This window comes from Diachasma alloeum, unplaced genomic scaffold (genome assembly GCF_001412515.2).
Source record: "Diachasma alloeum isolate Michigan unplaced genomic scaffold, Dall2.0 Dall_scaffold_00199, whole genome shotgun sequence".
Taxonomy (NCBI): domain Eukaryota; kingdom Metazoa; phylum Arthropoda; class Insecta; order Hymenoptera; family Braconidae; genus Diachasma; species Diachasma alloeum.
Window position 1 is genome coordinate 1,651,136 of NW_021680364.1, and position 27,943 is coordinate 1,679,078.

The following is a 27,943-nucleotide window of genomic DNA, read 5'->3' on the forward strand; positions in this document are numbered from 1 at the left end:
GGAGGAAACGCGGGGGGGGGGGGGGGGTCCGTAAGTTCTTGTGACATTCGATTTCTGGGTGGAAATGGATTAAGAAGATCGAGAGCACCGATTACATTACTGGTCTTGTAGGATCGAATGAGCAAACAACTGATGTTGTAACGGGTCCGTGTTCAGTGTTGAACATTTTTGGCTGAATTTTTCGTGTCAAATTCCGGTAGTTTTGGTCGTGTTTCACTGAAATTTCGGGATATTTTGTCATGGGAAATAATACTTCATTGATTCTGTGTTTAAGTGGTCGGGAAATCAATGAAATACTTGATTTTTGGGAATGCTTGGTTCTGTGAAAATCAGGAAAATCAGGAAAATTCAGGAGAAAATTGGAAATTTACCTCATTTTGTTTCTATTCATGAAAAATTGAATAGTCTGAAAATTCAATCAAGTTAGGAAATTTCCATCTCACTCCCACGGACAACTCATGAATTTCCGTGAATTCTACGTGAAACTTGGAAGTTAATGATCATTTTTTCTTTAAATCCGCACTGTTAGAAAAGTGAAATGAAATGAAATTTCAAGTAAAAAATCTGGAAATTTTGAACAACGAATAATTTACATGTAATTTCCATTGATCTTGTTATTGATAAATCAATTAATGTTCTTGAATATTCAATGGAATTTGTTTTCTCAAGTTCATACGACGATGAAAATTACTGAAAATCATGCAAATTCAGGCAATTTTTCTTCTGAATTTGCAATCTGTTGTGTAATTTTCACAAAATTCAATGATCAGTCATAACGAAAAACTTAATTTTATTCAATTTCCAAGATGATTCGGGAATTCCATGAGCAATTTCATCTGAAATTGAATTCAAGGTTAGAATATTGAAAATTCAAATGCATCTGTTACTTAAATTTCAAAAAATTTCGCTCTCATGAGATTTAATACAATATCTTCCATAAAATTTCAAAAAATTTCCAACTGTTTAACAAACTTCCATAAAAAAAAATCGTTAGAAAACTCCGTCAAAACAACTTGGTAACTAAAAAACTTGAAGAACTTGAAGAATTTCAGCTTCGAAAAACTTGAAAAAAACTTTAAAAAACTCTCAGTAAATAATACAAAAAAAAGAGTAAAACACAAGAATAAATCTTCAATGAATACTCACGAAGAAAATAAGAACCTCAAAAAATAAAAAAAGCCCTCGTATCCCTAGAAATTTTATCTCAACAGCACTCGAATGTTCCGCACCCGTTGTATCGTGATTTTTCCCGCACCAGCACTAGAATTTTTCCAAAGAATTTCTCTCAGATGCCGCGAAAAATTCTGGGTAACTCGTGAATTCCCGTGACACCCGATTTCCGGCAAAAAATAGATTAAAAGGATTTAGTCCACCAATTGCATTACCCCGCTCTCGCCGAGGCAAACTGGCCCGCTCTCTCCGAGTGTAACGGCGTGGATTTACATCCCGGCATTTGAAAAAACCTCGTAAAAACACCCCGGCAATTTTCAAAAGAGCCCCACTACCAACACCATCAAAACAAACAACGATGGGAATATGAACGAGTAACTGGAGGTACAGGTTGCCAGGCTGCACACGACAGCTCGGATGAATTATTTCACCGATCCTACGATGTTGCATAACTGGCTACACGCTCGTCGCGTAATACAAATGCATCGGCCGGATGACTGATTTCTACAGGGGACAAAAAAAATGTTGAAAAAAAAAGAACAAACGGAGAAGGAAAAACATTGTGACGAGAGTAAAAAAATAACGGAAGCGGCGAATGTAATAGAGAATAACGCGTTGGACGAGAGTGGCGGTGTGAAAATTGCATTAAATCCCGAATAATGCCCCATGGAAATATTTCGCCGTGTGACGTTCGGACTACGATTATATGCGGAGTGCGTGCCAAACCGTAAAAAAGTAATTGCACAAAAATTACATTGGATGAGCTTCATATTCCATTTCTCCCCAGGAAGCCTCGGAAATAGAGGGATTCGTTGGGCAAAAAAATGGTGATAAAATGAATAAAAAAAGAGGGGGAAAAATATTAGGATGGAAAAAAATAATGTCCACGGTGGTTGCCACAGTTGCAGTGAGAGAGAGTTTATATTGAAATAAAATATGACTGGCAGTGTGTTCAACCGCAGGGGATGAAATCTACTAGTCACTGTCCGACCAGTGCGGATTGAAACTACTGCAACTGCCGGGCTACAGCCGCTTCCCAATCCCTCCGACTAACGTTCAATGTAACATATTCGTTAGAGCGGGGGGGAGGGAGGGGGGAGATGTGTATAAGAGACAGGGATATAATATATCTCGCTCGCNGGGGGGGGGGGGACAGTGGTATTCCTTCATTACTTTTTTCCATTAGTCGAAAAATACTTTCACAAATCCAGTTATTTTATGGGTCTGTTAAAATTTACGCGCCGCAACATTTTTCAGGGTGTATCCTCCAGTGGAGAGCTTTAAATACCTGGAGTTTGATGCGAACGGCTATTCGTAAATGGGATGGAGGGAGGCACTACTATTTTTTAATGTGATTTGGGGCCCAGAAGAGGTTTTATCTGTGCAGTTTTTTTTAATTGGCATCGGGGAGTTGATTGAGTTTAGGAGGTTTTTGGTTGCACGGAGAGAAATATTCAATAAAAATTATGTATCTTTTTCGTAATTCCGGAGCGAAATGTGCGTTCCACAATTTTTTTCCGAATCTCTTGTGAAAAATTACGATACCGTCACTTGAATTTTCTGAGTCGATTCCGTAATCGGTGAGTGAATTGTGAGTTCCGTAATTGAACTGAACATTTCTCTCCGTGTGGAATGTTCGAATTGGTTAGTTGAGGGGCTCAGAGGGACTTTTATAGTTTGGTAGAGACTACAGTATAGATTAACAAGTTTCAAGCTTCAATTTGTCAATTAAATTACGTGAGAAAAACTGGAAAACGTGGTGAGTGTTCAGGGTCATTCAAATTATATGTTGTGTAGAATTATTATTTTTTAACATTCGATGGTTATAAGTAAATAATTGAAATTGTTTAAACTTTATTTTTTTTAGATATAAAATCGATTTGTGGTAAAATTCTGAATATATAATAAATCAATTTGTTACCGTTTCGTTTAGAAAATTATTTATGATCGTCATTTTCAAAATTTTCATTTTTTCAATTATTCCATCAATTTTTCTACAAAAGTAAATGTTCTAATTTTTTTTCCAGATTAAAAAATTGTTTTTTAACGCTTCAATATCGAGATTGAAACGCCTCTCATGTTGGGGCTCAACATGGGATTTTTTTGGTTTAGTTTCACTATTATTACCCCTCCCCCGAACGGGAAAATGTAATAATTATAAAACTGAAAAAACAAATATTCAAAATAATAATAATTCTTTTCAGTAAAATAGAATAATAGTTTTTTGTTTTTATTTTAAATTGTTTCTCACAGTAAAATCTAAGAAAAAAAATCATGTCCACGAATTTTTACAAAATGCAACGTAAACAATAGATAAATATCAAATACACAAATATCTGTTCAAAAACGCTGGGATACGTTGCACAATTTATAATTTCACTGTTTTTCTATTGAATTTTTTTTTATAAATGTTGGGGAAAATATTTATGTAGACAATTCGTTTCATTCGAGCCGTTATTATGAATAATAACTCGATTTAACATAACTACCCATAATCCGTGGGTATTTCGGCGTTAAATCCGGCGTTAATCCTCTCCTAGTTATTCACATCACCGAAATTTGCATTTGCATCACTCGCACATATCCAGAATTTCGTCAGATTGTCAATTAAAAAGCCCGCAAATAAATCTGCAGTAATGAACTTCCCTCAAATGAATCCTGCATTCTCGCCAGCTGAAAATATTCATCAGCAATTTACTAAAGCGAGAAGTGAATTAAACTGAACAAATCTTCCTCTACGTTTCATAAAATTCTCGAATAACAAATGACCCCCCTTACCCTACTCTGAAAACAAGACAGCCCTTCAGAATGACAACATTAATTAATGGCCAACAGTTTCTTATTTTAATTACTCGCACACTTGTAGATATTTGTAAGCCGTTGGTGAAGATGCTGAGGACTAATTAATTCTACGTTCAAATCCCGGAGAACAGAGCTGAGTAACAACAGTAATTAAGAACATTTCTGTCGGGAATATCTTGCGAGAATTATTGAGTAATTTAGTAATTTAGTATTATCGTAAACAAACTTTGCTGGATGGAATGAATGTCATTCATGAGAGAATTCATCGCTATTATCCGTCATTAGGGACAACCGCAGGTTTGAGAAACCGTTGGTTTTCTCTGAGCTTCGATTTTCGTCACAGATGAAAAAATTTGACAGAAAAATCTAGTGAATTTGTTGGAAAATTCTTTTGGGTTGCTAGTGAATTTTCTATTAGTTTTTGACGGATTTTATTGAAATGTTCAATAGAAAATGTTCAGTACAATTCGATTTTTCAATACAACTTATTCTATTTAGATATTTTCTATAGAATTTTCTCGACTCAAATTTTACAAGTATTTTTGTTTGATTTTCTTGATGAGAAGAAAGAAAAATAGAATGAAAAAAACTTGAGCCGATGAAATTCTGTAGAAAATGTTTCAAAAGAATAAGTTGTATAGAAATATTTACATATTTCAGAACAAAGTGACGGACTTTAAGAGTCTCAGAGTTCTAATATGCAATTTCAGAAAAAAAATTTTTATTGTACACTAAAACATATTCATTTTAAGTTGAAAAATGCAAAATTGAATAATTAAGAACATTTGCTTTATCGAACTAAGAACATTCGAAAGGAATATTCGAAATGAATTAAAAATTAACTAAGACGAAATGTGAATTACATTGAAATAAACGGGAGTCGTTAATTACATTAAAATATAATTTTCAATTTCAGAGATATTTTGCATAGTATTTTGACTCTTCTACGAAGAAAAAAATGAGTGAATAAATGAATAACTAGACAAACAAATAAATAAATAAAAAAGATTCTTAAAATTTGAGTGGATTAATTTTAGAACAAAAAAAATTGCATCATACGAATGAAAATTCAATTAAACCTAATGTTTAAATGTCATAAATATCATAATGCGTTTCAAAATTCACACGGCTATCAAAATTCCCATACAATAGCTACTAAAATTTCAAAAAAATGGCAACAGTGAAGATTTTATGCTGACAACCTCCTGAAATTCCCAGACCTCTGCTGTCACCTAAAAACCTTTTCCAGCCGTGCAAAATCATTAACTCAGTCGCCTCATGTTCACAAAATTAATTATCTCCCGCGGTCTGACGTCTCACCCTCCCGGCTTCGCCTCCCACCGCCGTAAATTCATTCCAATATCACGTTTTCTCATGCATAATCCATTCTTTGTCTTCCAGCAACAAAAGTCCACTCCTACCTAATTCATTCACCCGATTTCGACTGCCGAATAGTGAGCGTCCGATAGACAGTTATTACGAGACTATCTGTAACGCCGCCGCTCCAGTAGCAGCCGCCGCTCCGCATCCAGAAGGGACCCCCCTTCAGTGAGCCACAGACCCGAGAGTCCCTTTATTTGAATATTGCTACGTGACCGTGATGAATGCGGGCGCCTCCTCCCCATATTCACGTACATTTTCCACATATGCAACCATGCAGGCTGGCAACTCAATAATCCAAAGCGAGACTCTAGGCTCACCTATGCGATTTGCGACAGTCAATAAACCTCTGTGTATTCCCCGTGGCTCTCTTCTGCGGGGACAACACAAACGTATAACTGTATAAACCTGGGTATGAAATGGTTTGAGCTTGAATGCCGGGGTACACTCGGTGCTATGCGGGTCACGGGGGAACGGAAGGAAAAAAACTTGTCGACTGTTGTTCACCATACAAAACGCACCCTCTGACCTCATCAAATAATGGTGATTTTGGTCTGACTAGACTTGATCGGGGTGTTCATGTCTTTCCATTGTACCCTTTTGCCCGACTAGAGGATATTTTTTAACGAAAAAAAGGTTCCCCGGGCAATCTCTCCTCTTACACCATCATCCTGAGCCCCGTAAGAACCCCGACGTGTCGGTGAGTCTGTGACTTTCACAACCCAGTGCAAAGGCCGTCTCTTCATGCTTGGATGGGGAAAAGAATTTTTGCCCACGGGGCTAGAACCTCGTGATTACCCAACTCTCTCGCTCTAGTCTCCGCATGACGCGCGGTTAAAGTGCTCGAGCTCTTGTCTCTTTTATAACCCTGCCCTCTTGCGGGAGACAACTCGTGCCCTGAGCCACCGCGCACGAAAAAAAGAAAATGTAAATAATAAAGACGGCGGAAAAAATGGAAAAAGTGGATGTAGCTGTCATGCAGAGTGCCCTCAGGCCACATTTTAGCGTACTCCACTCTCGAGAGATCTTTTAAAACCACAGCCCCCAAGCCACGAGACAAATTCCATCGATTTTTCCATCCAACCCTCGGCTTTAGCAACACTATGCTATTACTTGATGACAGGCATTCAAAATCCTCTAAGGTATATCCCTAGAAAACACGAGTTTTTAAATATTGTCGCCATGTTTTTCGTAGGTAATAGCAGTTATTTTTTATGATAAATTCGCAAGATACTTCCGAATGGTTATTTTGCACGTAATTTCCTTCAATCATGTCTCATTCAGTGGTTATTTCATTTTATTAAATTGAATGAGATTTCTTTTCAACTAATTTAAATTAAATAAAATCTATGTCTGATTTTTTTCTTGTACATTCTCTGGAAATTTTCATCAAGTACCGGTGGCACTGAAATTTCGTTCAACTTCGTCATTGAATCTGTGAATCTTAGGTGAATTATTCCACGAAAATGAATACAAAGCAGGAAAATTCAGGTACCAAGAAAAGAAAATGTAAATAATGAAGATGGTGAAAGAAAATGGAAAAAGTGGATGTAGCTGTCATGCAGAGTGCCCTCAGGCCACATTTTAGCGTGCTCCACTCTTGAGAAATCTTTTAAAACCACAGAACCCAAGCCACGAGACAAATTCCATCGATTTTTCCATCCAACCCTCAACTTTGCGAACACTATGATGTTACTTACTGACAGGCATTAAAAAATTCTTTAAGCTTGGAGAGGTTAAATGTTCGCAAACAATTTTCCACCGACAATATAAAAAAGTAGATAACCTTCTTGCTTATAAAACAAAATCTTGGATTGAGGTCAATTTATTTGGCGCATTTGATTCACCAAATGTCTAAAATTTTTAGGTGAACTTTTTTTAGAAATTTTAATCACGTGACTATTTTGCTGATAAAATTCATCACGCAAAATTCAACAAAAAAATTAAAGCATCCTTCTGCTACTAAACAATTTTTAATTTCATGGAATTTTCGTGACATTTTAAATCCTCATTTTTTTGCTCCCAAATCGAATTCACAATCGCTTCCCTGAAAATTACTACTAAACTATGCAGGACATTAAAAATTTTTCCAACAGTGTGATGCAAATCCCATCGACTTCCCCGCCCTCTAATCTCACAGATAATAAATGTTCATAATCCATTTTTCCCCAACAATATGAGAAAATAGATCATCTCCCTGTTTATAAAATATAAAATCTTGAACCACGGTAAATTCCCCCAGATGCATTTTGCACCCAAAGGCACATCTATTTCACGATGAAAATATACTGAGAAGGGCGTGTGAGTAGACTGGTGGGCTATATGAGAGCCAAGTTTATCGTCGATCCCTCGTTGCCTGAAAGCACTTGGTTCTTCATTACCGTACCAGCTGTGCCGTCAGCCCTCCTTCCCTCTTATATTCCCGCTGACACTCAAACGAAAATTTTGCGTGAAATAAATCTCTCAAAGTGCAAGTTGAGGATTTTTGTGCTCCTTTAATCGTCGTTAAAAAAATGACGTAAAGAGAAATAGTCAAGGATCTTTGATGCCACTGTAAAAACTAATGTCTACACTGTTAAAAATTTATGGATGAAATTTCAAGGAGTTTCTGCGAGATTAATGAGTTTCTTCGGAATTTAATGGGAGAATCACAGAGAAATTAATAGCAATCAGTAAAATTCCGGAAAATATAGTCTCACGTTATTAATTACTAATTATTAATTATTAATAATAAATTCAGGGTAATTTGGCACTGAATATTCACGTTGTCACTAAAAATTCAAATAAATTAGGGAATTCTCATGTTAATGGTGCTAAAAAATTTGGAATTTCAGGAAATATTTTCATTGGAATCTTATTCAATTCCAATTCTGAATATGAATAAATTTGTTACCATTCCAAACAAATGATTTTTATGGTGAAAAATTGATTGTTCATAAATTATTTATAAAAAATGCTCGTTATAAAAAAAATTTGCTACTTTAAAATTATTTCATCAATCTTCCTCTAAAAGTAAACTTTCTATTTTTTTTTAAATGTTACGTTTTCCATTGCCAATTACCGCTATTTTTTTGCGTTTCCCCTGAGGTATGAGAAAAATTACTGGAAAGGTTCAAACATCACATCAATTAGCATGTTGATTTTTCTGAAAAAATGCAGAGAATAATAATTTTTTTTTAACACGAAATCGATTTCTGATACAATTCTGAATATGAAACAAATGATTTTTTGGTAGAAAATTCATTATTTATGAATTAATTATAGAAAATGCTCGTGATTTCCAAAAATTGCTATTTTTAAATAATTTCATCAATCTCCCTCCAAAACTAAGCTTTCTAATTTTTTTTAAAATTTTCAAAATGTCTTCCAACGGTTCAATATCGAGAATAAATCGCCAAAGTACTTAGATATCCTCAAGACACAATAATGTGACATTTTCGGCGCTCCATTCATATTCTTCCAATTATTTGAAGCTCTGAATTCCACCTCCAAGCAAATTTCGACTAATTCGCCGCAACAATTTTACAGACTCGCAAAAGTCAATATACCTGCGGCTGTTGACCGTCCACCGTACAATATCATACAATACCCACCAGTTAAGTCTACTTTATCCGACGATGCTTCAGGTGGCGTTAATTTTTACGGGGATTTTCCGTGATGCGTTCTCATATGGTAACGTAAAACGAAAAGATAGCAGCAGCTAGACCAGCGGGTTAAGCTCTATAATAACAATATCAATTTTTCACATTTAACGGTGAGAATAGCCGATGGCTTTTTGCCACTGTTGCCAGGCAAAATTGGAACCCCTCATGCTATCCATGGCACCACTGAACAAATTAAATTTCCAAACATGCAGCATGGTGCTTCACCGTGTCGTTCACCCCACAATGTTTTTCCGCCGTACCCCAGCGCCCGTATTTATCCGGTTTAATATTTCCAAAAGCAATATCAATTATTCATCAGTACTCGGTTGTACGATACTGTGAATAATTAAGTGGTCTCACTCTGAGTTATTGTAGATTATTAATTTGATAAATCGACTTGTGCATACAGCATTCCACCAACGAGTCTGCACGGCTGACAGTGTCATTCGTCAAAGGGATATTACCATCTTGTACAGACGACACAACATTTATCCGCGAATGCCAGATGAATCCGAAGCTCCTTTCCACCGGCGGTTATTGTCCCGTCTCCGGTTTTACGTCGAGTGTTCAACCTCATTTTTTTCGTTTTTGTCTTCTTCTCTTTCACCAGAAACTCGTGGAGCTGTACAAGGCACCGTGGTATCAAGGGCTCAAGTGGGGTCTGGCTGTAAAGACGATTCGAGGCCAAACGCTGGGATGTTCGCTCGCTGGATATTCTCACTGACATTCTTGAGACACTTGTCCCGGGGAAAACACCTCGGAGACGTGCAATTGCCTTTGGGGATATTCCGCGGACCGTCCGACAACTGCCAGGAGTCTCAGTGAAAACCATTTTTCCTGTCGTTACTGTGTGCAGTCACGACCTCGAGACTATGGAAAAAACGGGTGCTTTTTCCGCATGAGAAATGAGGAGGACACTGCCGGCAGGATGATTCGATTTCGTTTTTGAGGGGGAGGGGGGAATAATTGAAGGAGGTCCGGGGGAGGTGGCTCTTGCGGTGGAATTGGGTCGCGAAAGGTGTGGAATGTGTTGTGAGCACGTAAAGGGGATTTTTTTCATATTTTAAAAATATATGCTTTATAAATTTTCTTATATTTACAAAAAATTTATAAAACGTATTTTACATATTTTAGTTTTTTTATATATTCGTTATGAATTTGAAAATTATATAAGAATTGGCCCATATTATACATGTATGAAAAATTAATACAACTCTCCCTCTATCCATGACAATGTGTTTTCAAACGTGGCTTCATGAGCGAATTATTGATTCATTTCGCAATTTTCAATTTAATAAAGTATGTAAAACAAGTCGCAATTCAGTTTTAATGAATTCAGCATTTGATGCTTCAGTGAATGAGTCAAAGTTCATGACTCTTACTCTGCAATAAAAATAAAAAAGTACTCAATTGGGTGCGTGATATTGATGGCCCAATTAACCAATCAATTTTCAAAACAATTCATTGCAACGTACAATGATATCATACAAATTCCTGCGAATATCGTTGCTTTTGAAGAGAAGTAAAAACGTATCGTGTTCCAGTTCCAATCATGGCTGGATTTTTTCGCGTTTTCACTGAGGGATGAGAGTAATTACTCGAATGGTTCAAATATCACGTCGATTGTCATTCATTTTTTGAATTTTGATTTAAAAAATTTTAAAAACTCGTCTTGTTTTTATTTATTATTTTTTTAGTTTTCTATTTACCTATTAACAAACAACAAACTGTATTGAACCGGGCGGGATTGAAATTGAATTGTATCGATAGTCAATTCGAGTTATCCCCAACTTCTTATCGATCGATATGGATTTTCCCAGCTGCGGGTCATACTCGATTATCCAAGATGCGCTGGTGTGTGCGAGGGAGAGGAAATGCCTGTGGCATCGATAAGCCACTTAGTCAATCGAGTGAAGGGTTATAGCGGTTGACGCTCGCCAAAATTTACAGCGTAACTGTTGGAGTGCTTATAGAGGAGATGCATTCCGATAATTAATATATCTCCTAGTGAGGGGATAACCCTGAAGGCTGTCTAATTCAGTCGATAATCATTGGTCGGAGATATGAATTATTTGGAATCGATAGGTGGGGTTGTACTGCACTCAGCGCCGGTTGACGGAGGGAAATAGTGAATTGGTTCTAGTCCAAAGCTTTTTTCATTATGCAAAAATTGATAACAACAAGTAATGTCAACAGAAATTTTCAATTTTCTATCGTGGAAACATCGTTAAAAAAATCCAGATCATTTCCTACCGAATTCTTAAAATATTTCGACCCCAGAATTTAAGATTTTTCAAATTCCCAGTTGGTCCATAATTGAATGGACTGCGAAATATATCAGTAGTGAAACGGTAAACCGAGTTAAGTCGATTTTCACTATTAGCCAGTTTTTGCTGAATATCTCGGAATCTAAGAGAGATAGCAAAATTTTTCTCATGACTTTTTTTATAACGCTCTATTGGCTCTACAAAAAAGGTTATGATAAAAATCTTTCTATCTCTTTTAGATTCCGAGATATTCGTCAAAAACTAGCCAATAGTAAAAATCGACTTAACCCGGTTTACCGCTTCGCTACTGATATGTTCGTTATACATTTCCACATCCATTGCGACCTTTTCGATAGCAGAAAAATATCTTCATCAGTTATTATTGGCTATTTTATCAGCCTCCGCGTTTGTGGGTAATTCCGCCCAGAGTTTGTGGGTAATGCCGCCCAGGGTTTCTATAGGGCTGCTAGACGCTGCAGCTAGAGGGCGGTCGAGTGACAGCTCGATTGTTTGGGGCAGTCGGTGGCCACTGGAACATCGGGTAAATTCAGGATAATTTATTATTATTCACGTGAAATCTTTCTCAAAATGGAGCCAAAGAATGGCAACGAAGGATGAAAATAGGAAAAATTATAACAGTTGGTCTGCATTGCTGAAAGAAGTCATCAAAACAAGGCGGGCGGTATTGGACGCATGCCGGGCGGTATTACCCTCAAAGTTCGATTCCATCGCTCACTGGCCGATGGCAATTGAATTACATAATTAAATATGTTTAATGTTAATAAAAAATCTGTCCTCTTCACATCTGCGAGTGAACACCTCGGCGAGCCCATTCTAACCGTTTATGACTCCTTGTAGAGTGCGAGGCTGGAAAAAAGACTCATTTCCCTCAAGTGGGCGGTACGTGCACCAGCTACCCTAATAATCACATTCGTCAAATAATACTGTTATCACCGTGTGACATAAAACGTTTCATTTAAAGACATTTGAACTTTCAGTCGTCATGAAGTCAGCTCATAACACACATGCTTGTGTCTCACTAAGTCTGAAACTAAGACGTCCTGAAGACACTCGCTTTCACAGTCTCTTTTCCCATCTATTTGCTCTCCAAAGGGAACGATCTATCGGGGAAAAGGAAATGACGGTTACTTCCACTCAAATATTGATGCCGGAGTAACTCGAGTGAGCGTCGAGAGTATGCAGTATATCGGCTAAATGGTTACCAATCTGAATCCACCCTTCGATTCCATCATCAGTGGAGCCCTCTGAGCGGTGAGTCCATTAGGAAATGAGAATCAACCGTCTGAATGATTGCCCACACGCCACTGATAACTCAATCATGTGGAACCATCCCCCTGAATTTGACGGGTATTTATTTCCTGGGGATAAGGTTGTTGTGACTGCGTCTCCGGTGTAAAAAATCGAAATAAAATCGCGAGTTGACTTCGAGTCCCTCGGGGATGTATGTTTCCCTTCCTGTTACGATAAAACTCGTCAAACTGGGACCGGCGGCGGATATTAAAAATAAAAAGCGGGAGGCTTCTGCATTATCGCGCTGAATCAATGTCTCGTGTGATTTGAGGGACTTTTATGGAACTATTAAAGAAGGAAAATACTCGAGAGACAAAAAATGTGAGTCTTAAATGAAAAAACATTGATAATTGGTAGTATATACGGAGAACAAGAAGTTTCTCTGATTTGATTTTTAAAGAATTCTGGAAATATGGGACATTTTCACTCTTTGTAAGATTTTTTGAAGTGAAGTGGAGAAAAAATAGCCAAAGTATTTGGATGGCCTCAATATGAACAGAAAAAATGATGATTTTTTTCAATTGGATTACTCACATCTCTCGATTTACTCCAATTACCGATGACGACCTCGATAATGATAATGTAATGGCTGCCATCTCCCTGTCTCTAGTTAATATATCAATTTATATTTCCAGTTTTTCCACTGAAAAAAAATCAGAGGCACGCATAATGAACCACGCGTTAATTAACGAGCACTTCTACCGTCCAATTTTAATTGCAAATTTCTCGGGTGAATGCTTTGCCCTACCGTGTGGACAACGAGCGACAGGAAAGCCCGCGGCGTCTCTCCCTCCCACCACTTTTACCGCACATCTCTCTCGTTTTCTCTCATTCATTCGCTGTCTACTGCCATTACCCGAATGACCGCGAGAGCCTGGGCGCGAAAGTACAAAAAGAAATCGACTTCCACTTTCCGAGACATCACGACGAATACTGGAAGTTAGTTTTTGTGTGTTTTCAGAGTTTAATGACGTGAAGAGAAGAGTTGACTTTTTCCGTCGCGTTAAGTTTGTACGCGGTCACTGGAGATTTCAATTAAAAATGGAAATTTATCGTTGATTTTTTTCCTAACGGACGAATGTTATATGCTGGTGGTAATAGAATAACTTTTTCATTAGGGATTAAGGGGCATTACATGCTGTTGAACATTCTGAGTTGAAATTTTCCTTGAAGATTTGTGAACAAAAGTTCATATGCCCAGAAAAGTTATTTATTCTAATCATTTGAATAATTAATTATTACTAATGAATTTTTGTTTGCTTCAAATAATTTTTTTTCAATATCAAACATCCATTTTTCCTAGGCTAAACAAATTTTTGTATTTGAATTAAATTTTTTTTTTCGTTGCAGTTAATCAAAATTTACTCATCTTATTGGTTGTACAGAAAAATAATTAGAAAACACAATCGAATTTCTTTCAAAAAATATATGAAAATGTGATTTTTGTTAAAAAAAGAAAAATCTTTATCTTCAAGTCTCATCAATAAATTCATCAAAAATTTTTCCGCCCCATCAATTTTGTTCGTCCACAACCTCTAGAGATTCTACTAAAAAATGAGAAATTATCTTTCAATTCCCCCTCCCCCCCTCGCCGCCCAGAATGCTGTCATATCCACCGGTGCGGAGAGAATAGAACAACACAATATCGAACACAAACAACACTATATTTTTGTCAATGTTTTCCAGCAGACAAGTTCGTGGGTAAATATACCTTGTTGTGACTCATAGGAACGTATTTTTGCGAATTGAATAGCGTGTTTGTTTTTGTTACATAGTGTTATGAAGATAAATGCGATAAAATGTAACAAAGCGGTTGAGAAAAAATTGCGAGGACCGCGTGATCAGTCAATGACACCCGATCAATTTCTTTCCCCAAAATTATCGTTCTGGATATTTTCCAAAATTTCTGTGTTCCCCCAGGGTTATTTCACTCGCTCAAACTTTGGATATTTTATAAGATATAAATTATAAATTACGAGGGAAACAATTCAGTAGCGGAGTAGTAAAGCGGTTTAAGTCGACTTATCTCCCAGTTGGGTTTTTAAGGAATTTTTCCGAATCTAAGAGAGATGGCAAAATTTTTATAATTACATTTCTTGTAGCTCTCAATCGGCTCTACAAAAAAGGTTATAACGAAAATTTTGCTATCTCCCTTAGATTCCGAGATATTCATTGAAAACTGGTCAATAGTCAAAATTGACTTGTACCGTTTCACCACTTCGCTACTGAATTAAATAATTAACAATGCACAAATTAAAAAATTCGGAGGCACACGGACTCGCCTTTAGATGGGGTGTGATCCCACATCTAATTGATTGAGTTGTTAATTATTTGATTGTTTGTATCTAATAGCGGTTTATACCTCAAAAAATAACAACTCAACATAACTAAATAATTTCACGGGGACAATTTTTTTTTGAAAAAATATTCTTTTCTATTTTATTCTTGCAAAAAAAAATGAATTCCCTTCCATCAAGTCGGTTAATTTCCCTCGAGTAAATCTGTTCCACTCCATCAAATATTCTCGCGTGGATCATATTTTCGGCAAAGCTAATTTTTTCTCCCTGCGTACATGAGAGTTCTCACTAAAATGTGGGGAATATCTGTCAAAAGAGGGGAATAAAATTGATCCGCTGCTGTGGCTACCGTTTTATCATATTTCGTTCTCCGTTTTCCTCAAAACGAAAATTGATATTCTGTCACCGAAATAATGTCCACATTTTCAACTATTTGTGAGCGAACTCCCGCTGCACTTTCCAAACTTTTCAATGCTCATTTCTCCCAGGAGTTTGTTACCTCCATTGTGTAATTAATGTCTCCATTCCGGCTGTTTATATGAAACTTGAGCGAAAGTCCCATTAAGTATTTCCTTTGCTCCCAAAATTGATTGCCGTGCGCTGAAGAAAGAAGGATCCCCAATGCAAAACTTGAACTTCAATAACGAATGAACGTCCTGGAAAAGCTTTCTCGAAAATATATAAAGCTATCCGAGCCCCACGTTCGGAATTCCCGTCCAATTTCACTGTATTTTCTCGAGCGAGAGAGAAAACAGTTATTAGAAAGTTGCCTCCTTGGGTCCAGAGGCGCACGGCAACCCCTGGGAGGAAAATTCTTCTGGACTATTTCGCTCAGCAGAGACCAAACACCGGTATGTAATATGGGTTGAGTTGGCAATATAGGGAGTGGAGAGAAGTACCAGATGTAATTGAAGACTGGCGTGATGGGTTTTAACACGGAAAATGTTCATTGGTTCGAGAGCAGGTGAAATTTTGAAATACCGTTGACCGTGATGTTGTTGAACTACTGATAGGAGTAGATTGAGAGAAATATAATATAATATAATATAATATAATATAATATAATATAATATAATATAATATAATATAATATAATATAATATATTCACTCAAACTCACACCGCAATGAAAATGACTAAAAATCATGAAAATTCAGGCAACTTTTCTTTTGAATTTCCAAGATGAATCAGGAATTCCATGAGCAATTTAGTCTGAAATTGAATTCAAATTCTAATAGTGTTGTTCATAAATTCAGAGAAATAGAAGAAAATCCGTCGTGATGCGCAAATTTTACTGAGAGCTCGGGAAGATAAAGAAAATGGAAAATGAAAAGACCGGTTTCACGAAAGGGTATAAGGGGTGTGGCAGAAGCAGCCCTTTCTTTCTCCACATTTTCCCTTCCTCTTTCGTAGGGCTCAAAGATGCTGACACAGAAACCGGAGGACGTAACACGAGGGAGACTGGAAGACCTGCGAGATTTGAATCTCTCGCATTGAAGAAAAATCCGAGAGTTTGAAACCCACTTTTTTTCCGCTGAAAAATTCCCGGTATTTCCTCGTCTGCCATTATTTCGTTATTTTCATCACCATTCCTTCAATATTGAATGTGAAGATAGCACAACACAATATATTATTCCGCCCTTACCATGTGATATAATATTCACCTTTTATTTTTTCCGAAAAACAATCCATCATCCATTATATTACAGTACGTTGGAATTTTTCCTTAAACAAGTCAATGATCACTCACAAAACAGGTAACAATCAGGAAAATCTCATCATTCATTCAAAACATGGAAAATACTATTTTTGTTCGTACAAATCGCTCTTCACGGCGCAAGTTCCTCACCAACCGCTGTTGGTTAATCAACGACATTCAATAATCGCTGAGCGCCGTTCGGGGTAGAAGTTATTTAGCTATTTTCACCGATTCATTGTGGATTCCTAATGTATCTCAACGCATTTTGCACGTACATCATTATGTTGGTGATCGTTGTGCAGTTCATTGTGATGGAACTTAATTTAATGTGAATTATCAGTGACATTTTCAGTGAAAATTAACAGTAAAACTCATCACCTTCTGATGAACAGTCATAACAGACAATTATCAGTGTTTGTGAAATTCTACAATTGAATTATTCGTAAATATCATTGGGTACAACTGTTTCAGAGAATGAATTGACGCCATCATTATTCAATTTATCATGCAAAATCGAAATTCAGTTCCGCGCTGATATCAAAATCTACTTTGATCAGCAGTTCCCGTCTTCTTGAATAACATTTCACCTCAAAACAGCGATCAATCATGTCTATTACAAAGACTTCACTGATGATCGTTCTCATCGCAATTCTAGCAGACGAAATCCAAAGTCGTCCAGAAGTTGACTGGTTTGACAGCGTGACTACACGTCTATTTCGCTCAGGCGAAGTCCACACAGCATTGATTATACATCAACGTAGTACAGATTACTCTGATGCAGTGAAGAACGAATTGTTTGGTAAAATCATGGGGACCATGCCAAGTGTGATAGTTGAAGTGGACGGTGGAGTTATCAACTTGAAAGAACAGGATTTTGGTGTTGTATCAGTAAAATCCACTTCTCTGCTGTTCATATTCTATGCAGACTACTCTGGTGACAATGTCCAAATATACGAAACGATGCATGCGATGAAGAATCTAACAGATTTTTCTGTAAACTATATTCTCATCGTATTGAGAACATCATCGAATCTGACTCGATCTGTAGAAACTATCCTGCAGTATGCCTGGGACCTATCAATGTCGAAAATCTTGATTGTCGAGATTCGTCGGTTAAACTCTAAAAAGCGCAATGAAATAACCGCAGATAATGCAAAATCTCTTGGTTACGGAAAATTGAAATGTTACAGAGTGAATGGAAAAGTCAACGAAGCCAGTTCAGTCAAACTGATAATGCATCAGTTCAATTTTTTCAGCAAACAATTCTTTCACGAAGAATTTCACGACGGGGTCAAGTTATTTCCCAATTTTGCAAAAAATATGCATGGTTATGTAATGAAATCAATTCCTAACCATAATTCGCGACTTCGATACGGCCAACATAAAAATGAATACCAAATGTTCCCCCTGTTGTTCTTGAGAACCGAATTGTATAAAGACATGAGTCGAGTATTGAACTTCACTACTAAGGAACTACTTTTACCAAGCAAATGGAACCGCAACTCCGTCGACGCTTTGATTGACTTCGATAATAAAGTTGGAAAAATAGATATAATGGGTCCGTATTCAGCCGCGTCGTTGCCTAGTACAAAAATGAAAATCTTCTTCTTGGAGGAAATGGAAGATCGCGATCTGGTTATGGTAATGCCGACCACCTATACAATAAATCAAAATCTGATAAATAATGCTGTTGCGAGTACTGTCATTTCATTCGTCATATTTGCACTGATTTGGTTAGTCGCGATTATTTTAAAATTTGATAATAAAACGTGGAGCGCATTAGCCATTTTCAGTACACTGCTCTCAATCACAGTACCTAATCAGCCCTTAAAAACAAACCAGAGGATATTATTCTTCACCGTCGTCATGGTCGCTTTTATGTTCTCCAATGATATTTATGGGTTTTTAACAAATCTTGGTATTGATCTTTTTGTGGAAAATGAGTATGAAACATTCGAACAAATTGATAATTTATGCTCGACACCAATGGTGAATAAGTACAATTTTTATCCAGCTTTCAAGACAGCAGATGGGGCTAAATTCAATTTGAAAAATAAATCTGTCAATGAAAGCATAGTATCTTGTCTGAAACAGGCAGAACAGTATCGTCATGTTTGTTGTCTAATGGACAGAGGAATATTCGAAGTTTTGACATTCTGGTATGGTAGAACCATAGCTCGATATCAACTGAAAATCGCAAAACCCGTTTTTGCGGTTCAAACTGAATGTATGTGGTTTCGACACAATATCCCCGGTACAAATGAAATGATTGAGGTTATCAACAGACTTCGCCAAGCAGGTTTTTTGCGCTCCCGGTATTCAGATCCTGACAGCCATTCAAGGTTGCGTGCCCTACTTCAGCGTACAGACGCGATGGACAAAAGAAGGACGGAAGAATCGCGGTTTCAATTACTGAGAGAACTCATTTTTCTCTGTGCATTGGGATATTTCTTTGCTGTGGGCGTTTTTATTGGAGAACTACTGGTTCATCGGTTCGGAAATTCGGCTAAGCGGAAGATGAAACTGGATCTGCCGAGCGTTCCTGATAGGAAAATAGAACGACGAGAATGGTAGGCAATCTCTCGGTGTTGGCATTCGGCTGAATATAAAAATATTCATCAGTCTTTTTTACTTTCTATCGTTTCAGCTGGAGAAATCTAGGCCTTATGATTCACGAATGTACAAGTAAAAATTTAAGGCGTGTGACTCGTCAGCGCAATAGTGATCGGCAAAACGCAATCAATGAACTACTGGCTCGTAGCTCAGGAAATTCGGCTAACGGAGAGGATGAACTCAATCGATGCAGCGTTTCTCGAAGGACAATTGAATAACGAGAATGGTGGGTGATTAATTGTTGCCTCAGTTCGCTTAGATGAGGATTCGTCAATCTTTATGCTTCCTGTCATTTCAGATGGAAAAGTTCAAGTTGTGGTACTTCGCAGCGCGGCGGAAATCTGCAAAACCCAACTCTCGGACTGAAGTTTGAGCGAAAGGAAGAATTTATTATAAGTTGAATTTCGGTTGATTTGATTTGTATTCACGCCCACATGAAAGATTTTTATCCAAAACCCACACTATTCACCATAATTTTGATATTGTCTCATATGCCAGCTTCATATTTGAGCCACACGTTATAGTATTTATCTTAATCCTTCCATCGGGGCAGCCTAGTCAGAAATTAATTTCTGAAAATCACGTCTTGTAACATTACGCTTAGAGAAGAAACGTGACCGCGTGGACTTTGATCGAGATGTTGCATGAGTTAGACACTCAAGATATTGAAAAAAAAACCACAAGCCATTTAGTTTAGACTATGAAAAATCTATCGCCGGCGAGAACAAATAGGGGAGCGGGCCATATAGGCTGATATTCCCATCAAAGCTCTCAAGCAAAAATCCCGCGTCCCATGAGCCCGCGGAGAAAAACTCCGAGTTGAAAAATTGAAAACCTCGAAACAAATTGTTATTAGTGCAGCCTCCGAATGCCTGGCAATCCATTAGCAGAGAGCTCTGCAGGCACTCGTCAGCATCTTCACCTCGGCCTTGATTAAAATTCGCGAAGCTACCGGGCAAGATATGTGCTGCTCTCAGAATTCAGATAGACCACTCCAACCCCGTTCTCTCGGGTCACTCATACTCACGTTTCCCGCGCACAACACCAGTTGTCTTCGTGTCCTGTTTAGCGTGCCTCTTCTCTCCAATTTTTTTGTCGTTGAGAAAGGAAAGGAAAAACAATTAGAAAGAGAGGAGGTGGAGGGGTTGAGGGTGGCAGTCGCCCGGTCGTCTCTTTCACGTGTCACATCCACTCACACAGCTGCCAAGCAGAAGAGAGGAGTCCATTCGCCGGGTCGTGCGCTCTATATACCCGACGAACAAATGAGACAGGAACAGTGGATGGAGAGGCTGCGATGTCGAGATTATATAATGACACAGAAGTAACCATCGGTCTTGATTAATGGACTCCTCAAGGTGATCACTCATTCTTCCGTGTTATTCTCTAATGGTTTTTTGTGTCATTTACATCAATGGATGACAGCGGGGGGGAGGCTCTCTGAAGGCGTCTCGCATTGAAAATTTTTCAGTTCAGGAGGAAAATGTGTTAACGGGGTTTTCATACACTACTGTACACTTGTGTACGCTCACTCTTGGTAATAAGCCAGAACAACTCGTACTGAGTTGATGTTACCAAGTCCGTGGAGGGCAGCCAGCCAAATGTTCGTGCGTGACCTCGCGCTGGGAACTCAAAGGGGCATTCTTCGGATGGATACTTTATGTGTGCAACTTTTCTTCTGAATTTTCAATCTGTTGCTTAATTTTCGCGATAGGTTTGAAAATCCAAATTGTCATTAAAAATACAATGATCATTCATAATCGAAGACTCGGTTTTATTGAATTTCCAAGATGAATCAGGAATTCCATGAGCAATTTAAATTTCAAAAAATTTCTAACAGTGTAACTTTCTTTGTAACTTTTACCCCCTCCCCTCCCACGTTTTGCGACCGACTCCGAAGTGGCAAAATAAGATAATTGGCCAAGGCTGTACGAGGCCCAACCAAATTTCATTGTCCTCTTAAATAATTTCAGTTAGCTCTTCCGGAATTTCGTCTCCCGCATCAGAAAATTAATTCCGCTTGTGTGGAAAGGAAATTTAATCAAAGTAGAGGCACAATTTGGCTGAAGTCTGTGCTCAAATATCCGAGAGAATATAACTCCTGATTAATGGTCAAATATTCCTCCATATAAACGAAAGTTCCCCGTCTCAGCAAATAGTTGAAATGAAACAAAATCCAAATAGGCACTGTGCACAGTATCCCGGAGTCTTGGTTATACCACGTGCCAGCGATTTCACAGTTGCTTGGCAACCTGAAAAGGTAAATCGCTCTTCTCGGTGGGAAAGGATTTGTGTTGGGTTGTGCCCGGAAAATTCAAGTCATACATCGAACTAGGTGGAGGATAGGAGAGCCCAGTGATGCGGGGGTGGAACGCAGATGGAGAAATGTGGCTGTGGGGTTTCATACGAAAAAAGTGGCGTCAAAGCGACGCCAAATACAACCCTACTTTTCCTCCTTCAACTGTTTGCGTATCTCTGCTTGGGTATGTTTGCTCGTTTTCAATGTGCGCTCGGGTTACGGTTCGCAGCATTCGTTGCACTAGAACTTGTGAGAAACCGGAATGTATGTGAAAGGAGGAGATAGAAAAAAATATATTCGGTATCTTGAAACTCTGAGGAAGATTCTATGTTGAGAATTTTTGGATTGATTTCGGGGTGATTAATATCAACCGCAGAACTACAGTGACAAGTCCGAATTTTTTATTTGTGTCGACAAGTTTTTTGCTAGAAATTTATCATCGTTATTCTGACCCTTGTGACCCTTATCCTGACCCTTGTGACCATTATTTCGACGCTTGTAACCCTTAATTGAGAAGTCTCAATGAAAGTGTTTCTATTATTTAAAAAAAAATCATTTGGTCTAAATAATTATTCCATTTCTAAATGATGAAGTCTTTTGTCTTCTGAAATATTGTTATCGGCATTTTGTTTTATTAAGTATTCAGTGACTTTAAGTGGATTATTGTTTTAATTATTGCAAAGCCGTTCCTCGGAGTTTTAATTCGCTAGCTTTTGGATCACGCGTCGTCAGCACAAGCACAACATAAAATTATTCGACTATCGCGTCGATTACCCCGTATTCACGAACAATCAACTTGTTCAACACTCTCTCAAGCCGAGCTGTCACTATTGACATCCCTCCATCCATTCATATACAAATATTCATTTATACATTCGCACAAAACATTTCGACAATTAATTGAGACTGCGCAAACATCAATAAATTATAATTAATGCGCTCTCATTGTCACAGCTGTATCAATACCGCGGGGTAAATGATACAACCAACATTTTGATTGATTATGCCTCATCAATAACTCGGCTTACTTCGGTGAAAATTCGTAAACCCGCGACAAAACCCCTATTCGATAACGCTCGAATGATATTGATATTGTGTAGACTTTCAAACTATTCATTCAAATATTCAAAAAATATTCTCCCCTCGGTTTCATTGTGTCACTGATTTCCAGGGATATGTCAATGATTTTTGGGCGTGTATCATTGATTATTGGTGATACGGACACTGACTAGGATAACCTTGATCATCAGTGACAATCCTATGAAAATTAGTAATTTTTCCATTCAGAATTAGTGATAATGACACTAAAAATTGCTGACAATTCCTAATAATTTCATAAAATTTTTAGGAATTTTTAATTTTATAAATTTTCAATTTTTTTTATAAAATTTTTTCGTGCGTGGAGTTCCCGAAAATCAGTAACATATCCCTGGAAATCAAAACTTTTGTTTTCCTTGTATTGTTCTCCTTGCACGATATTCCTATCTACTCGCAGGTGATTCGAAAAATGGACCGGTACGAGTTCATGCAGTGCTCTACTGCCCGACCCAACAATCCACCGTACCTCCATCCGGTTCAACAGTTCGTAGCATACACACACGCGTCCCTGAATTGAAACTGGAGAAAATATTTTTGCTCCAATTTTTTTCCGTTGCAACATTTTTCTTCAACTCTGGAATTATTTAACGTGCTAAGGTGATCTCATGCAAACCATTAAAATTTCAAGATTAATGCTGGAGCCGTTTATTTCTGCTTGAAATATTCCAGAAGTGGTATGAAAGCGCACTCTCAGGAGCGGATGTTGGAGATATAAAAACAGGCATTCAGCGTATTGAATTTCTCCACATTTCTCTTTGGTATGAAAAATGTTACTTTCAGAAGGAATTCGCTTGTTTGATAATTTATGGGAATTCTCTGAAGTGTTGTAACGAACCTCAATGAAAAAGTATGCGTGGAAAATATGTGAGTCCAATATGATTTATTCACAGAGTCCAGAAATGTTCTCGAATCACATCTTTTTTACAATTAAATATTTATTAGTTTTGTTGAAAAATTATTCATTAGTCGGAATTACTGCTCAAATTATTCAATTTATATTTTATTTCGTGCAACATTAATGTGCGAATGAATAAATTAATTAAGACTCATGAAATATTAAAGTGCTTTAAATAATATGAATTATTGTGAACTCCGAACCAATTCAAATCGCTTTCAATATCAAACCATATCTCTTTGCATGAGCCCCAGTTTTTCTAGTGTGAATATTCCATCTCTCGAAGTAGTACGAACACACTACAGGGAGACATTGAGAGTAACAAGGAAAGATGAATTAAAAATGCAGAAAAAATGATAAACAATTTTGATTTGAACGATTTCGATTCCGATGATTTCAGTGTCCATTATTAATATGGAAATGGACAGATGCTTGAGAAACAAACAGGTTTACGGATGTTCAACTTATCAAGCGGACAATCCAGCTAGAAAGAAAAATAAAATTGACTAAATAAATCATTCACGTGACAAATTATTTTTCTCATCAAATCAGAAGTGTTATGGCGTACTTCCATCTTCATTTCACCCGCACGTTTGAACATAATCCTCGGGAAAGAAAATGTTCTCGTTCAAGTTAGAAAGACAGAAATATCACATCAGAGGTGTCTTCTTTCCGATCGGTGATAGACATTTTAAATTGGAAAAGTTAAGTTGACTGAAGTGCGTTGGACGATATAAAGTTTCCCATACGAATCATGGAGAATAGCCTTTGGTGGAGTGGAATCTTGAACTGAGCTTTAGATTATTAAGATTCTCCGGGAAACTCTATCCGCGATAAGGACGTTGATTCGTTATTCTGAGAGCTATTTTCCTGAAACTAGAACTTCTATTTGGTAACAGGAAATATGGAAAGTTGTCAGCGATTTCATCCGCTCCGAGTATTCAACCTCTCGCAAATGTCTTTTCTCCAATCAGTGATAAATTATTGGAGGAAATTGTGAAATTCATGGAAAATCTGAGAGTAGTTTTCACAAATAAGGCAAAAGTACTTGACTTAGGCGATATTTTTAAGATAAAATTTCTAGGGACTTGTGCAAAAATGTCATGTGGGAATGGGAAAAATTCACGCGCTACTCAATAAAATTTCCAGTGCCTGGAATTCCTGGCCCTGGAATTTCCCATCACTTTGCGCCCTTTTTCCCGTGCTAACAATTCAGGAGCGAAGCGGTAAACCGGGTTAAGTCGATTTTAACTGTTGGCCAGTTTTTGACGAATATCTCGGAATCTAAAAGAGATACAAAAATTGTTGTCATAACCTTTTTTGTAGAGCCAACTGAGGGTTACAAAAAAGGTCATGAGCAAAGTTTTGCTATCTCTCTTAGATTCCGAGATATTCATCAAAAAATGGCCAAAAGGAAAAATCGACTTAACCCGGTTTACCGCTTCGCTACTGAATTAATCCCTCTGCGAAAATAATTTTCCGACTCCCGAAACTTCTATTTGAGCCAAAAAAATGAGAATTTGTCATCGTCTCCAGGTGATCCCGCTATTGGAATCTCATTGAAATATTCGTCTAAGAAGTTTAAAAAATGCAAGACAGAATCGTGAAAAAAAGTGAAAAGAGGTGAATGATAACTATATCGAAACTTCCTGAATGAACGATAAGCCGTTTAAAATAGGACCGAGCAGAGGTATTTTACCCGGGACAATATTTTCATGCTCCGACGAGTCGATAAAACGTGCCGCAATACTTTCAGTAATTAACTGTCGTGCAGAAAATGATTAAAAAAGAAGTATTGAGAGGAAAAATGAAACGAGAGGAAAGAGAGTATTAAGAGAGTGAAGCGGAAAAAAATATGAAAGGAAAACAAGTCTGCGGAAATGTTCAGAACAAAACGAATGAAAGGAAAAAGTGGAAAATGTTGAGTGGCTTCCCCCTCGCGTATAGAAAGATGAGATGGACAGGGCGAGGGGGCGGGGTGCATAGAGAAGATGGAAAATGCAGTAATGGGCCGCGGCTGGGATGATGGAAACTACGGTAGAATGGATTAATTATCTCCTCACCTCGCGCTCATTTTCTGTGACTTTTTCATTACAGTTGAATCATAATTTTGTCATTACAAACGGAATCATTCTTTTCCCCTGTGGGAAAAATGGAATTGTTGAGTTGTAATTTGAATTTTAATTGTATCTTCGTGAAGGAATGATAATATTTGCTGATGCAGAATATAATTTTTCCGTGGAATTTAACGAGGTTGACGATTGTGGAAATTGTGGTGCTTGAACTATGTATATTTTGCATAATTTTGAAATTGACGCTGCAAAAAAAATATCAAAATATTATGACGATGGATTGTGAGAGTGTCGCAAGGGACTACGTTAACTTAAATAGTGCTAAACGGAAATATCGATCAGTAGCTGAAAAAATTGAGAACAGGAAATCAGTGAGCAACAACTTTCAATAAGTTTGTTCAAACTTTCCACAACATCCATTAAACAGATGCCTCCGGAATTGACTCTCCACGGAAGTCCAACAAAACCGTTCCTCCACCTCAACTCCATCGACTCTATTTTTTAAGGGAAACGATGAGGATCAACATTGTCTTGAAGACAGCAGCATCACTCCAACTTGGAGGTCGGTGAATCGAAATTGCTGAATTAAGGGCCTAGACCCAGATGCAAACACAGTTGAAAATGAATGGAGATGAAGGTGAAAGACAAGGTGAACGATGGTTGCGACTGCTGTAGCTGTATTTAGCTTGTTAAATAGTGGCGTTGACTCAAACAATGGTATCCTGAGGCGATGTGACCAAGCCGGCTGCTACGGAGACTACAACAGGGTGGTTTAATTGTAGAGTATTTGCTCATTGTAATTATCCAACCTGTGTGAATGTCTTACCAGCATGTAACTTCCGACAGTATCTCTATATCTATTGCATAGACCTACCCTCAGGCACTATCGTCGTTTTGACCTTCTAATTGCGAGTAAATATACTAGCTTCCTCAGTGAGAATTATCCTGTGTTATGAACGTGGTTTCGCGCATCGAGAATTTTGGGTATTTGTGCGGTTAAGTTTTCGGATGGATCGCAGCGAAAACGAATGTCTGAATTTCACACACCTTTTGTGATTGACATTTTTCAGACACTAAAAAATATATGAATAAAATGAAAATGCGTCTGAATTTCAGATGAACAGCTGCCCAAAAATCTCAATTTATTTTTGAAATTCAGACAAATTTTCGTTTTATTCAGACGTTTTGTACTGCACGGAGAGAAATATTCAATAAAAATTACGTATCGTTTCCGTAATTCCGGAGCGAAATGTGGTTGTATGAAATTTTACGGAACTGTCACGTAATTTTTACCTAAAATCGCGGAATCTCCTGTGTTTCGAATTGTTTTGAAATTTCGTGGAAGATATTATAGTAGATCTCTCGAGAGTGACATTGAATTGGATGTAGGGAAAAAAAGGCTATGAAATTTCATGTTTCAAGTCTGCTTAAAACCGACCGATTTTCTCATTCATCTTGACAATTCAAGAAAATTGGCTTTTTCACGTTGAACAAATTAACATGATTACTTAATTAATTAATTTTCCAATGAAAGCTTGAATTTCCAAACTTTTGAATAGATTACGAGTTCCGAAAAGTTTTCAAGGTTTTTCCGTGCCGAATGGACTTGAAAATCGCGATTGACGTGAAACGAATCAAGAAATCAACTGATTCGTCAATGAAGAAATATACAGTATCATTGTTAAAAATGTCAAGCTCCTTCACTTGAAATTCCCGAGCAGTCTTCTACCAGTGCACTCAACGACTGGAGCCGTAAGGGCAGAGCTCCTTTAACACTCGCTCCGAACTCCCGAAATTCGCGGGGCGAGTCGTCGTGGCTCTCCCCCGAAAAAAGTCCCCAAAAAAGCCGACCGGAGAGGTCGCTCCGGGGCTCAGCCCGACACACTCGATTTAATTACACGTTTCCTCCCGGCGAGAACGACACATTTTTTTCCCTCCCGCAGCAACTGCACCCCGTTTTTGGTCAATTACTCACCGATTGTGGTGAGCACAGTGAGCGAGTAGAGGAATGCCTTAGCGAAATTCCACTCGTAATCCGGCACTTTGCGCTCACTAGTCGGTCCATCTGCATTGGCACCAGTGTATGTAACTGTCTGCTGACTGGCCATTATATTTTCAGTTATTTTTTTCACAAGTTTATCCTGAAATCTCGCTATCTCTTGCTCAGCGAGACGCGTCCAATTCTCACGATAGAGGATATTGAGCTGTTCCGTTATCCCCCAGATACTCTCCACTGTTTGTTCCCGAGCATCTCGATTCACCTAGGAAAAAAAATCGTACATATATACATACAATTGCAGTATATAAGGATTTAAGAACAAAACGTTTTAGAGAGCCATTCGATCGTCAGAGCCGTTTGTACTCGATAACCGGAAATAATTGCCAGGATTGCTTTGGCGG

General features: G+C 37.8%; 2 protein-coding genes across 2 annotated transcripts in view; one reads left to right on the top strand and one right to left on the bottom strand.

Annotated features, from left to right (window-relative positions):
* Positions 1-27,943, bottom strand: part of LOC107035662 — a 53,261-nt gene that overhangs the window by 22,603 nt on the left and 2,715 nt on the right. The window contains exon 2 of the mRNA XM_015253194.1: positions 27,519-27,804. Within this exon, the coding sequence (XP_015108680.1) occupies positions 27,519-27,804 (286 nt within the window). The remainder of the gene's footprint in view (positions 1-27,518; positions 27,805-27,943) is intronic.
* On the top strand, positions 17,176-19,143 carry LOC114841056. Its single transcript, XM_029125909.1, has one exon. The coding sequence runs from the start codon at positions 17,176-17,178 to the stop codon at positions 19,141-19,143; it is 1,968 nt and encodes a 655-aa protein (XP_028981742.1).

Excerpts from the sequence above, each read along its gene's own strand:
- LOC114841056 (XM_029125909.1), top strand. The coding sequence starts at position 17,176 with ATGTCTATTACAAAGACTTCACTGATGATCGTTCTCATCGCAATTCTA.